The sequence below is a fragment of the Rhodamnia argentea genome, chromosome 9, assembly GCF_020921035.1.
Source record: "Rhodamnia argentea isolate NSW1041297 chromosome 9, ASM2092103v1, whole genome shotgun sequence".
NCBI classification, from domain to species: Eukaryota; Viridiplantae; Streptophyta; class Magnoliopsida; order Myrtales; family Myrtaceae; genus Rhodamnia; species Rhodamnia argentea.
The window spans coordinates 1,780,001-1,794,332 of record NC_063158.1 but is presented as its reverse complement, the minus strand read 5'-3'; the positions used below and the strand labels follow the sequence as shown (position 1 = coordinate 1,794,332).

The window sequence follows — 14,332 nt, the reverse complement described above, 5'->3', positions numbered from 1 at the left end:
AGTGTTTTTCTATTTCCCACTTCTAACTCAAGGGTGTTCTTTGAGCATCAATTTCTTATTCATTCACCCTTCAATTTGTCTCATATTTCCAACAAGATGAACATGTGATTTCAAGGAACATGTTAAGATAACGCTGAATTAAAACAAACAAGTTCATAGCCTAGTTCAAAACCAGGTTAGAGTCCGATCAAAGCAAAGATCTGAACCAGCTTTAAATTCTTTTCGTGAATAATACTGTAATAAAAAATAATAAAAATGAGTTTGAGGGATAGAGAAATTGCACACAAAATTTATAGTGGTTCGGCTTAGATCAAGTCTATATCTGCTTCTTCACACTGATAGCTAATTGGCTGGATTCCATTATTCAATCGTTCGGATGCTACAATCACTTTGTCTTACATTCAATCTGTGACATCCCGTAATCCGGCTCGTTTTAAAGCCTTGAATAAATGAAAAGTCTCATCGATATATTTCAGTCGAATCTCACTCGGAATTGATCCCTCTCAAGCGGACTAACCAAATGGGAATGGCTAGCTAGGAAAATTAAGTACGTGGACCTAAGAACTTGATCCTGGACCGACTCTTTGGCCATGAAAATTGTCGAGGGAATATTTTGGACCAATATAGGCCGATCCTAGAATAATTAAGGAATGATTTGGGTAATACCTTGCGCTTGGATCACGGATGATTCCGTTTGACCTCGTGTGTGTTCCGAACGTCCCTGAATTATTTTCTAACGATCGCGACCATCGGGACTAGTGATTGACCCTCGCAATTGAATGACAACCAAGGTTACTAGGGCTCGAGTAATTCTTAAACTTGATTTTAATCACGGGTCGATACGCGTAACTCCTAAAAACCGTCCGTTAGTTTGAGATACGTTGAAAATTCTATTGATCGAGATTGGTCGCGAATCGAGCTTCAGAATTTGACGTCGGACCTTCAGGGGTTTCAATAAATAAAATTTTGGACGTTTCCTCATCCTGTGTGAAATTCCTTCGCGGTTCGCCCCCAAGAAGTTCAGGAAAAGTAGATTTGGATTGGGTATGGGAAAGAACCCATTTGCCCTCGAAAAATACCTCATTTTTCACTTGGAACTAAGATATTTTGGCCATTTTCCCTTTTGGCCGAGATTGACTAGTCAATGAGGGGAGATAATTATTTTTTTTCTCTTGATTTTGTGGGCATAATTAATTATTATTAACCTATATTAATTATTATATTGGCCCTCTTCTTCTTCATTATCCAAGAACCCTCTCTCTCTCTAGCTCACTTTCTCTCTACCTCACTCTCCCTCTCCCTCCTTGGCCGAATTCTCTCCCTCTCACCCTCCATTGCCGAAAATTCTTCGAGCTCTCCCCGGAGTCGCTTTGGATAGCTTGAGGTTCCTAGATCGTCGACAAATCGCCGGCCGTGCAAAGATCGCCGGAACCGCTGCTTGGGTTGGACTTTTCCTCAACCGTTCAACGGGGATTTTTACGAGTTTTGAGGTAGGATTGTTTCTAAACCTAAATTAGGTGGTTAGGTTGCTAAAAGACAATGAAATTGTGAATTTTTTATGAAGAAAATTGTTGGATTTGGGCTTGAGGAGGGGCTGGACGAAAATTGCAGATGTGAGGAAAAAGAAGGCTTGTTCTTGCAATGAATAGTAAATGCAAGAGGATATTTGTTTGGTCAAAGTTTGACCATGGTTACTCTACCAACCCTAGTTACTTTTTGTTCAACTATAGTTGCTTTATGCTACTTATTAATCATGGTTAGGTTAGTATTTGACTCTAGTTAATTTTGAACCATGGTTAGTTAATATATTAACTAGGGTTACTTTTATGTGACATAAAGTTGTTATGCCACGGTGCTAATTAAATGTGACATTAGTATTATAAGTTTAGTACTATAGAATATTATTTGCATGTTAGAAAATTATTATTGTTCGGCCGTGATAAATTTCCACGTTAGTATAATTTTAATGGCACGTGATTTATAAATTGCTACGTTAGCATAATATGGTCGCATGGCGTGGATTGGATACTATATTAGTATTAATTGTTCGGGTAGTCTGGATTAATCTTTGGATTAGTGTGAATTAATCGGGTGATCCCGAATTATTAATTCTCTAACGTGAGTGAATCACGTGGTCCCGAACTATTCCGAGAAAATGTGAAGGTCGTATTCAATCAAGTCGTCCGAGGCCAAAGTGAGCCGTATTCGTCCGATTGTCCGAGACCGAGAAAGTATGATGGTTGTATTCAATCAAGTCGTCTGAGGCCAAAGTGAGCCGTATTCATCTGATTATCCGAGACCGAGAAAGTATGAAAGTCGTGTTCAATTAAGTCGTCCGAGACCAAAGTGAGTCGTGTTCGACTAATTGTCCGAGACTTGATCCGGTCGTGTTCCTATGTGTCCGAGACCGAGATTTATGGGTCGTATTCCTTTGTGTCCGAGACCCTAGTATATATATAGAGCCGTGTTTCATAAAGGTCTGAGGCTCAATTTCATGAACTTATGATGACGTGGAATATTTTTGGAGTAACGTGGAATATTCTGGAGTGACGTGGATTATTTTTGGAGTAACGTGGAATATTCTGGAGTGACGTGGAATATTTTCGGAGTAACGTGAAATATTATGGAGTGATGTGGAATATTTTCGGAGTAACGTGGAATATTCTGGAGTAGCGTGAAAAATTTTCGGAGTAACGTAGAAATTTTCGGAGTAATGTGGATATTTATATTATGGCCGGATGTGTTAAAAACGGACCCCAGAGCACGTAGAATATTTTATTGTCAGACCGAGGCGTGGAACGCTGAGACGGGAGTAACGTAGAATATTTGAGAAGGTGTGAGAATTTTCAGAGAAAGAATGGAATTTTCTGGAATTTAATTGGGGAATTTTGGGTAAGAAAGAAAGAGTTGTTGGAAATTGTTGCTCGCCTAAATTGTGTTTGGAGGCACTAGCAGCCTGATCTAGGGTTAGAGATTTTCCTACTGAGATTTTATCTCACCCCGTCGTGGGTTCGTTGTTTTTCGGACCCTCCGCCGCAATGATCCGACCCGGAGATCGAGATGCCAGGAGAAGTTGTGGAGCCTTTGGATGCTGAGTAGCTGCTTGAGATAGCGAGGATGAGGCTTAGGATAGTCGGCCCCTCAGTTTTGTGGAGTCTTGTATTTTGGTTATGTAGCGGGCTTCGATCACGTGTCTTTTGTTATAGGTGGTCACGGGCTTGTACAGTGGCCCCTGAAGCTCTAGGTTTGACAGTTTGTAACAACTATGTATATATGTACATATGTGTGTTTTTACCATCCCAAGTTATCGTAGTGCTATTGGTTTTCTGTACGGAGATTTTGTTGCTTCCGCATGTGTTGTATAATATTGTTGGCCTGAGGATCCTGGAGAACTGTACGCAAGCGAGGCCAGGTGGGATGTCGACGGTTCGTAGGGTTCGGGTCGTGACACAATCACTCGAATAAGAGCCTCTAAAGGATGACAATATATAGATCAAGACTGAGTAGGTAATGCAGAGTTTTTTTTACTTCAAAATCATCGTCGGTTTTTTTAGTCCTTTCTCGTGGGGAAGTCTCATCAGATTCGTCGCCGGCTTGCTCTTTGTTTCTTCCGCTGAGTTTGGCTCTCTCTCCCTTTTGATTTTCTTCGGGTTCGGCGATCCTCTGCTTTGTAGAATTTTGCGTTGGAAGAGTCGGACTATTTGAGATTCTGCCTTGAGCTGGATGATGGTGAATTGGGCTCTGAATAACTTGAGAGATATACGCTGCTCTATTTGGAATACCTGGACCGCGTTTTATGATAGAACACCCTTTGTTTTTCTTGGAAAGAACGGGTTTTTTTCAGGTCGATTTTGCTTGTTGACTAGTGTACGTTTTCCCCCGTGGTCAATCTCACCTAGTTAGGGATCTAGTTTCCAGGAACAACTTGCTAGAAACTCTAAAAAATTTTCGGGGATTCGGTGTTGAATTGAACAGAGTCTTGCAGCGTGCCCAGCTTGCAGATTCGATCTAGTCTTTGAAGATGGAATGGAACAACTCCGGGAGGTCGGAGAGGTACTAGGAAGCATGGAGGCTCATGGTGTCGCAAGATGGAGATCCGAAACAAGACTAGACAATTTTGAAGAGATTTAGGCATTTCTTGAATATATATTTCCCTTTTAGCAATGTCGCGAATTAAATATGATCCAGAACAATGCTGGACTAGTCTTCCGGATCTAGTATCCATGTAATTGAGTCAATTCCTTTTTAGATTTTGTTGATCCAGATTCATTAGAACAAAAGAAACTTACAGTTCAAGAAAAGATATATAATGGGATAAGAATAGGTAAAATATGTTGACTACACTAGACCAGTCAAAGGGGTGGGTCGGGTCATGTGAAAAATAGCTTGACCAAAAAATTGATCCATTCCATGTAACACAATTTGAATGATCCATACTGACCTAATCCATAGCCAACTTATATTGCTAAATTACTTTTCATATTCAAATCTATAAAAACTCATACTCAAATTGAGGTGAGAACACGGAGTGAGTAAGCGCAAGATAGAGTGAAAGCGAGAGTCACAGAAATAGGTTGGGTCTAAGTAAGTTGTGGATCCATTTAACACCCATGTTATTTTGGATTTTGTCATTCTAAACTCTTTGATGACCTATTTACTGAATATAACTAACTCATGTAAAAAAAAAAAATGATCAATTTCCATGTAATACATATCTAGCGACTTATACCCAACCTAATCCATAACCAATCCATACTACTAAAATACTTTCATAGTAATCAAATCTAGAAAAATTTATACTCAAATTGAGGTGAGAGTACAGAGTGAGTGGGTGTGAGATCAAATAAAGACAAGAGTCATATAAGTGGCTTGAGTTTAAGTAAGTTGTGGACCTATTTAAAACATATATTATTTTGAGTTCTACCATTCTAAATTCATTTATGACACAATTTAACAGGTCTAACTACATCACGGCCATTTTTTTTTATCAATATCACTCTTATTTATTAAGATTGGATAGCATATATAGTAAATAGTAGAGGGAACAGTAGAGTTCTGGTTTAACAATATCTAAGTTGTATGAATCTTTTTATGTCTTGCTTCTATTATAAGGATATCTCTGGCTAATTCAATTCAATCTTTTTATTAGAAGGATATCACAATATTGATCATTTAGGGCGCAAAAATAACCATTTCTCTTACATAATTTTTGGCTAGAAATAGATTTTTCTATTTCTATTCCCTCAACGAGTTTCTAAACAGAGAAACGCGTTTGATAACAGCACAAAATTTCTATTTTTGAAACAGAAATTCATTTGGTAACAACATAAAATTTTTAGGGTTGCGATGGAGGCTAGGGTTGCGACAAGAGGCGGAGTTACAGTTGTGGCGACCCACGGAGGGTGTCCAGGGATCGACGACGAGAAGAGTTGTTATTTATGTTTCTGTTCCACAAATAAAAAAGTAGAAAATCTCAACTTCTCATTTCTATTCCAAACCTACATCTGGGCTAAAAACTTGTTTTCGGAAATAAAAAAAATGAAATTGCTTTACTAAACGGATTTCTATTCCTAACTTGTTCTTGGAAACAGAAAAATAGAAAAACAGATAAACAAAATGATTATCATGCGCACCCTTATTTGCTAAATAAAGCGTTAGTAGAACCGACTTGATAGTGCGCAACGACAATAGATTAATATCCCGGGTGGCAGTCAATGGTCATCTGATTTGGATCATTTAACTTTTTAACCCTTCTCTTAGACCTGGTGAGAATACTCGACCATCGATTCTCCATACGTGTAGTTTTTACATCGATGAGTGCATAACACAAATGGATGGTTAGTTGGAAAAGAAAATAGGGCTAGTCCTCAGCATTTCTTATAGACAAAAAAAAAAAAAAATCGGGACAGAATCAAGATTAGCCTGGAAAATTGACATGTATAATGACGTGTTTTTGAGTTTATGAAAGCTACAGAGACAAACAAATCAATTCTATGATAGGTTGGAGAAGGATCCGTCGCCCCGAGTGGTTGCGGCGTTGCTGTCTGTGGTTGGTCGAGGCGGCAGTGCGTGGACGACGGGACCGCTCCCCGTCTGTCAGACTTTGTTCTTATTTAAAAGGTCGTGGCCGTCTCGCAAATCGCTCATGACGATTGACGTGCACTCCCTTCAATCAGATTGATCCGTGACTAAATCGACTTAGACATGTTGAACGTGACCCGTTCTAGACTCTGGAATTAGTTTATGCCATATACGACATACATGTATTTATTATATACAAGTTGCATAAAAATATGTACCTATTCGATTCATCACAACACGTGTTTGCCGATGACAGGCGATTAAAGTCGTTTTTCTGAATTTAATCATTTCCCGCAACAATTTAATTTCACTGAAATTTTAATCTCTAATTGAGGTGCTTTCGGACCAAATAGAAAAAAAAAAATTGGTGCATGCGTTAGATGAAGTCTTCTTAAATGCAGGTGCAAGGTTAAAGTGAAAAGGCGATGGAACAAATCATGGGGAAAAAAAAATCTTATAAAGTTAATTGAAAACATGTATGAGGTGCCAATTAGGCGGTCTGTGAACTTTTGTGGCGTTTTGTGCAATAAACCCAAAAATAAAAACGGTTAGATTAAGAGTAAAAAAAAAAAAAATCTCCCCGTGCTTGATTTGATTACGGGATTTTCACATGCAACTTTTGGGATATCAAGTTAGGGCGTTAGGGTCCCGAGCCAGATCCTTGAGGACCAGTCTTAAGCCTTGAACTCAAAGGTTCGAGGGCCAAGGTCACAGGTCCAGGTGGCAAGATCACCGGCATGAAATGAAATAGAATGGAATGGAATTTCCTCGTGCTGATCCTAGGAACTAGAAATCCGAGTGGACTCAAATATCGAGACCGTGCATCACATTCATCGTAAATGGTCCAACGACACATTGAAGGGTATGATGAATTAGCCAATGAAACTAAAGAAAGCAAACCACTTTGGAGGAGTGGCATCGCCTGGAAGAATTTCACCAAAACGGCGATGCCAATTCAGCACCTGCCTGTGCCTGCAACATCCAACACGGAAGCTACCGTCAGATTCAGGAGGGGGACTCGAATCAGTCAAAATCTTCTTTTCTTCTTTTCTTTTTTTGTTGTGGGAAAGTCAAAACGCGGTACCGTTTGACGACCCCCAACCTTCCACTCCCCCCCACTCGCAACCGTCGTTTCGCGTTCAAACTGCCCCAAAACGACCTCCAACTCGGCCCCCTCCGGAAAAGCAACGGTCTCTGGAGAGGCAAGTCAGAGTCGAAACTCGCGGGAACACGATATATAAGCAGCACGACGTGGTTAACTCCGAAGAAAGCGGACGTTTTCAACGGCCACGCCCCCTCTCTCTCGCTCTCTGTCATTCAATTTCATTGTCGAAGCTCAAAGAATCGACCAAGAACCTGAAACTGATGTTTCTGTTTGAGTTCGACTCATTACAGACAGAGAAAAGTCGGTTTTTTTGGTCCTTTCTCGCGGGGGAGCTTCATCGGATACATCGCCTGTTTCTTCCGGTGAGTTTTGACTCTCTCTCTCTCTTTCCTTCTTTGTATTCTTTCTTGGGTTTTGCATCCTCTGCTTTGTCGAATTTGCGTTGGATTTGCGAGATGCTTCCTTGGATTGGATGATTGTGAATTGGGTTTTGAATAACTTGAGAGATATTTGATTTCTCTGTTTCGATCACCTCGACCTGAATTATGGCGAGCTCCCTTTGTTTTTCTCGCCCAGGACAGAATTTTTTTTTTTTTTTTTTGGGGGTTGATTTTGCTTGTCGACTCGTATACGTTTCTCAAATTTTCCGTCAAATGTTTTTTTCATGGTCAATCTCCAGTAATTATGGATTCCATGTTGAGCGTACCCATAAGATGCTGAGTTTGTGTTGCTGTGTATATGTGATGCTTCGAGTTACCCAGGAACAGCTTGCTTGTATCTCTAAAACTTTCGGAGATTTCGGATCAAATTGAGAGAGTCTCGTGGCGTGCCTGGCTTGCAGATTTGGCTCTTTGAAGCCGGAATGGAACAATTTCGGCAGGTCGGGGAGGTATTAGGAAGTATGAAGGCTCTCATGGTGTTGCAGGAGGATATCCAAATCAATAGGAGACAGTGTTGCTTGCTCCTCCATATTTTCGCTATGGCTTTTGAAGAGATCGCGTCGGAGATCAAGCAGAACCTCAAGCTCGAAGAGAAGAACACCAAGTGGAAGGCTCTCGAGCAGCCTCTGAGAGAGCTCCACCGCGTTTTTAAAGAAGGCGAGCTCTACATCAAGCAATGTTTGGATGTCAAGGACTTTTGGGGCAGAGCGATCACCTTTCACAACAGCAAGGATTGTGTCGAATTCCACATCCACAACTTGCTGTGTAGTTTCCCAGCAGTCATCGAGGCGATCGAGAATGCCGGCGAGATTTCGGGACTCGACCCTGATGAGATGCAAAAGAAAGGAATTTTGCTGAGGAGGAAGTACGATAAGGAGTGGAATGACCCCAAACTCTTCCAACTGAGATACGGTAAGCAGTATCTGGTCCCCAAAGAGCTGTGCAAGAGATTGGACACGGTTTGGAAAGAGGACAGATGGCTTCTCTGCGAGGTTCTGAAGGAGAAAAAGAGCTCGGAATCTGCTGTTCTGACAAAGAACGAGCAGCGGCTTGCCGATCTTTTGCTCAAGAAAATAAGTGCCTTGGAGACGTACAATTGGACACTCTGTCCTAGTTCAATCCTTACTGGGGCGAAGGACTATGCTGTGCGGCGGAGATTGGGAAGCGGGAAAGAGCTCAAGGAGATTCAGTGGTTAGGGGAGAGCTTTGTTATGCACCACCTTTTTGGAGAGGTCGGGTCATCGAAAGACGAGATCTCTACTCTCCTTTCTCTTTCCCATCCTAATGTGCTTCCGTACTTATGCGCCTTTTGGGATGAGGAAAAAAAGGAATGCTTTCTAGTTGCGGAGTTGATGAACAAGAGTCTAGCTTGTCACGTAAAAGAAAATTCGAGTCCGAGGCGGCGTATATTGTTCTCACTTCCGGTTGTAGTCGACATCATGATTCAGATTGCAAGAGGGATGGAGTATCTCCACTCTCAGAAAATTTATCATGGTGATCTTAACCCGACCAACGTCCTCCTCAAATCCAGGACTCCATCGGAAGGTTATTTTCTTGTTAAAGTGGCAGGGTATGGTTCATCGACTGTGCTCAACTGTAATTCCAACTGTTTGCCAAACCAGGACTCGATCAGCCCTTTCATTTGGTATGCCCCAGAAGTCCTCGCTGAGCAGGAAAAGCCAGAGAGTAATTCTATTTCGAAGTACTCAGAGAAAGCAGATGTGTACAGCTTCGGGATGATTTGCTTTCAGCTTTTGACCGGGAAAATACCCTTTGAGGAAGGCCATCTTCAAGGAGATAAGATGAGTCGAAACATAAGAACTGGCGAGAGGCCTCTGTTCTCATTTCCTTCACCGAAGTACTTGGTGAATCTAACAAGAAGATGCTGGCAAACAGAGCCTTCGCTGCGTCCAAGCTTTTCATCGATATGTAGAATTCTGCGTAATGTCAAGAAGTTCTTGGTGATGAACCCAGAAAATGGTCACCCTGAGCTGCATTCTCCTCCTGTAGACTACTGTGACATAGAAGCCGGATTTCAAAAGGAGTTATCCGCGAGTGGGAATTCAATGGCAGTAACGCAGATTCCGTTTCACATGTTTGCTTATAAACTGGCGGAACTAGACAAGACTTGTCTGAGTACTAAGGTCGAGATCTGTGAGACAGCGAGCGAAGCAGGAACAACCTGCAAGGACGAGAACTTGTTCGCAGAGGATGATTCTTTTCTATTACCTGTAAGATATGCAAGATCGGTCTTTTCTGATACTCCAGACAAGAAAAATCGACTGACTAACAAAGGCACAGCTTTGAAGGTTAGAAGAGTTCCAGGTTAGTTCACTGCCAACATTTCCTGATCGTGTCAACTCAACCACCAGACGAGTTACTTACTTATTCGACTGAAGGACTGTACCCTAACACTCAAACAGTTTTCTAGGTCATTTATGGAATGGTTTCTGTGATTCTTGCAGTAGAAGATCAGGTCCAGCTAGGGATCGACGCGAGGTCTATTTGTTCGGAGATACCAGAGAAGAGAACGTTGTCATTCAAGAAATACGCTGATATTAAGACCCGGAAAAGTTCAGGTGAATATATTTCATTGAACTTGCTATTGTTGATCTGTTTCATATTTCTGAGGAGTAGTGATTATGTCTCAAGAAAAGTAGAGAAGTATATCTTCAAAAGTTGTGTTTGGAGATATGTTTGCTAAATTGCATGCGGCTTGTTCCTCACAGGAACCCCAAAAGCACAAGACAGGGCATCGTTATTGAATCCTGAACGCCACAATGTGAAGATAACCAAAAGGAGAGACTTTGTTGTGCCCATGACCTCCTCTAAAAGCGTGAGTCGAGGACGATTACGCGGACACGTATCAGATTCCGAGATACAATAGCCGATGCTCCTCCTTTAAATTCCTGCACCTCTATGGTCTTTCTTAGACAATTTTGGCCCCAGGAAGTTTTGGTCCTAAAGCTGTTCAGTTCACATGGCAGTCTCTGGTTCTCATTGGGTCATGTCCAGCCGATTTGGTGAGGGCAGAATGAATCCGGTGTTCGATTCTGCAGACCGGCTTACATTGTTTGAAAATATCTCTTTCTGTGTTTGTGGATCAGACTTCTTGTTCCATGGAACGCGACCCTCTATTTTTGAACATACTCCTTTTACATGGACAATGTAGAGAGATTGTGTAGAGATGTTTCTAAACCAGTTTTCGGTTCTGTTCTGAAGGAGTGGGTCGTGGTCAGGAAATTTGTCTGCTTCACTACGCAAGGACTCGGATCCGTCTATAATCTTTGTTTACCTGATCTGTCTCCATGTTCCAAGAACTCGCTTTAGTAATTCTGCAACTCGGGTATGGTGTTCCGAACAAGTACACTATAATATCTCTTCCTTGCGTCTGTAATGATCTCAAAGGGATAAAAAGCTATAGTTTGTTCCCCAGAGGCAACGAAGCTATGTAATCCTCGTGCACCAGGTCTCCCACAAGAGAAGATAAATCTAAAACAAATAATTCTATACAGCAAGCTATAAGAGATTTACATCAGGGAAGGTTCATCTTTTTGACAGTAAAATTTACATACAGCTCAATGAAAAAACTTCTGATACTTGTCGGACAGCACTACGAAACTCCATCCGGGGCAACAAATGTGCATGTCCTAAATCCTAAAATCCCTGCCATCGGAGCCAGGCATGTTATCCCCTCACAGAAGATTTAAGCATCAGCAGCATTACTTCCATCTCCAACTTCAAGTCCACCACTCGTACCGCATTTAACTTATATGGCCTTTTGAGATAGCTCACCTCTTTGGACAATTGACTCCGTAGGCTCCAATGGGAAAACCATCCATATTGACAAATTTCTAGTGTTTTTCGACTTACTCTGGCAATATCCTTGTGTAGGAACTGCTCTCAGGAACCATGGTACAATCAGTTTAACTCATGGCTGCACAGCAGGCACTAGCTTGGATCCTTCAGTTCTCAGACAAGATGACCAGAGATTGTCACGGCAGAGTTAAGGATCTGGCCATAAACAAATGCCTTCGCTCACAAACGCTCACAACTTTCGAGACTCACAAGCATAAAGCAGGAACATGAAGTGCTGCTGTCTTTCTCACAGGTCTCGCTACACCTAAACCATCTGCAAGACTTTTATGCAGCCACTTGAATTGGCAGCTACAACCATGTCCGATTTCCCTCTCCAACAGACACTGGAAACAAACTGCCCATTGTCATCTTCTGTTTCCTTCCCAGAAATGGGATCAATCGAACCAAACTTGTAGGAAGTGATCGGCATAGGCAGAGACCTATAATATGTGAAAACCTACCAAAAGAAAGGCAAATCATGAAAGAGCACAATTGTTTCCAATAACTCGGGAAACTTCATTAAGGAAAGCAAGAGAAGCAAGCTACTATTTCGACAAAATGACAGAAATGGTATAATAAGATGCATACCTCATTTGTTTCGGAACCGCATGTTATGTAACCATTAGCAACGGACAAACCCACGAAATTCTGGCAGATCAGTGAATGAGAAGTGAACCCAGTGAAAAAAAGGAAGAACATCAAGTCCTCCAAGGAAAATGAAAATTCAGAGTCAAGACCGGAGAAAGAGAGTGGAATACTATCTAGACTTGCAATTGTACCTTCTCGTTGGTATGCCCACTAAATGTTAAGCTGCAGGCATTATTTGACGGACCACTAGAACTGGTTTTGTTCAAATCCCAAAGCTTCAAGGTGTTGTCAGTGGATGCAGTTACAATGGTTTCAGAGTCCAAAAACTTCACATAGCTAACAGCTTTCTCATGCCCAGCCAATACACACCAGGGAGTTCTTGCATTCCGAAGATCATAACAGTAAGTTCTATAGTCAGCAGACCCAAATGCCAGCAAATGAGTGGAATGAGGAGAGAACTGAACACAGCAGACGTTTGCTATGCTCCTTATTGTCCCCAAACAACTTCTCTGTTCAAAATCAAATTTATATCGCATCAGCTTGAAGGCCTCATTGAATCAAAAAATTATTGAAGTAACACAGTCAAGTATTAAAGGCGAACTATATTTAGCTATATGCTGAATTTGCTTGTTATTGAATTAATGCATAGCGATACCATCGTCAAAAGCCTAATGACTATCATGACTGTCCCCCTATTTTCTAACGCAGATGAACAGATTGCATGACGGAATTTATACATAGAGTACTTGCATTGTTACTTTAGTTATCACAAGTTAATAAAGTAGTGAATACCAGAACTTTGCCACCGAATAGGTTTATAAACAGTTACCCGTCACATTGTTACATATGCAAGAGGTAATTCTAATTAAGGAGGGAACATGCCTCGTTGATGCTCCAAAGTTTCACTGAACAATCGTCACTTCCACTTGCTAACTTTGTAGGGCATACAGGCGAAAAGTCAACAGACCAGGCCCTCTTTTCATGCTCCCTGAACTCAGAAAACCCTTGACCAGTACTTGCATCCCATAACTGGATATCATTGGAAGAAACTCAGAATTAGAAGACGTCCTTAATACCAAAACAAACAGAGTTGATAAGAGCAAAAATAGAAAGTAAGAGGTGATCAGAGTATATTTAGTAAAGGGTAGGGGGAAAGCCCAAACCTTTACTGGATCAGAAATGGAAAGGAACGAAGTGCGGAATAGCTATTTGAAGAACAATAATGTGAAATAGCTATTACATAGGTACGCGCGAGAGAATCCCTCCCTCCCCTCCCCTCCCCCCCCCCCCTCCCTCCCTCCCTCCCTCCCTCCCTCCCTCCCTCCCTCTCTCTCTCTCTCTCTCTCTCTCTCTCTCTCTCTCTCTCTCTCTCTCTCTCTCTCTATAAATATATATATATATATATATATATAATTCTATATTTGTGATAGGAACTTCAAAGTCGCAAAACAATCAATGATGCCCTCCCTCCCTCCCTCTCTCTAAATTGGAAATTCGCGATGGGAACTTCAAAGTCACCAAACAATCAATGGTGCCCTCCCTCCCTCACAAAACAATCAGTGTTGCCCGCTCTCTCCCTCCCTCCCTCCTCTCAATGGTGCCTCCTCTCTCTCTCTCTCTCTCTCTCTCTCTCTCTCTCTCTATATATATATATATATATATATATATATAGCGATGGGAACTTCAAAGTCGCAAAACACGAGAGACCAATGTTACAATGGACAAGAAATTCAACTATTTGACAAACAAAAACGCAAATATTCCACAAACCACCACAACTTTGAATATCAGCTATATCACAGGATATGACCTACCACTATTCAAGAATGTTGATTATAAACCATGAATCCAAAAACAGAGACTTCAACCAATAGATGCCAAGACCAGCAAAAGTACTGCAAATACACGGACTTTAAAATGGAAACTTCACAAACCTTTACTACACCATCATAATCAGTTGAAGCAAGGTAGTTACGGATATAATTATTCCAGCAAGTGCAGCTTAGCTTTGACCTATTCAACATCTCAATCACTGGATAGTGGATATCAACGGAGCGATTAAAGAGCGCATCAAACTCGAATATCTTTATTTTCTTTGATATCCCAGCAGCAGCAAAGTAGTCCTCATCCCGGTCAAAACTTAGGGAGCAAATCACATTTGCTGAGGAGTTGAACTCTCCATTTCTCAGTATACCACGTACCGCGAACTTACTATATCGAGCATACTTGCATAAGCCATTGAAGAAAGCACCCAGCCGAT

The 14,332-nt window shown here is 41.4% G+C and overlaps 2 protein-coding genes across 7 annotated transcripts in view; one reads left to right on the top strand and one right to left on the bottom strand.

The window, feature by feature from the left end:
- Positions 1-2,226: 2,226 nt before the first annotated feature.
- LOC115740769 (tyrosine-protein kinase ABL1-like) lies at positions 2,227-10,946 on the top strand. 5 transcript variants are annotated; one of them, XM_048285242.1, is made up of 5 exons: positions 2,227-2,231; positions 7,417-7,548; positions 8,028-9,951; positions 10,092-10,205; positions 10,356-10,946. In XM_048285242.1, the coding sequence occupies exons 2-5, from the start codon at positions 7,447-7,449 to the stop codon at positions 10,511-10,513; spliced, it is 2,298 nt and encodes a 765-aa protein (XP_048141199.1). In that variant the 5' UTR covers positions 2,227-2,231; positions 7,417-7,446; the 3' UTR covers positions 10,514-10,946. The 5 variants fall into 5 exon arrangements, with proteins under 5 accessions (XP_048141199.1, XP_048141200.1, XP_030530215.1 ...); XM_048285243.1 differs by lacking the exon at positions 2,227-2,231 and having other exon boundaries at positions 7,338-7,548; positions 10,095-10,205; XM_030674355.2 differs by lacking the exon at positions 2,227-2,231 and having other exon boundaries at positions 7,344-7,548; positions 7,954-9,951.
- A 152-nt stretch (positions 10,947-11,098) lies between these two features.
- LOC115729825 (protein SPA1-RELATED 2) overlaps positions 11,099-14,332 on the bottom strand; it is a 10,261-nt gene continuing 7,027 nt past the window's right edge. For both annotated transcript variants that reach the window (XM_030660459.2, XM_048285240.1), the window contains 5 exons: positions 14,007-14,332; positions 12,955-13,101; positions 12,264-12,581; positions 12,073-12,132; positions 11,099-11,941 (listed from right to left, as the gene is read on the bottom strand). The exon at positions 14,007-14,332 is cut by the window's right edge and continues 491 nt beyond it. In XM_030660459.2, coding sequence (XP_030516319.2) covers positions 11,750-11,941; positions 12,073-12,132; positions 12,264-12,581; positions 12,955-13,101; positions 14,007-14,332 — 1,043 coding nt within the window. In that variant the 3' untranslated portion in view covers positions 11,099-11,749. The remainder of the gene's footprint in view (positions 11,942-12,072; positions 12,133-12,263; positions 12,582-12,954; positions 13,102-14,006) is intronic.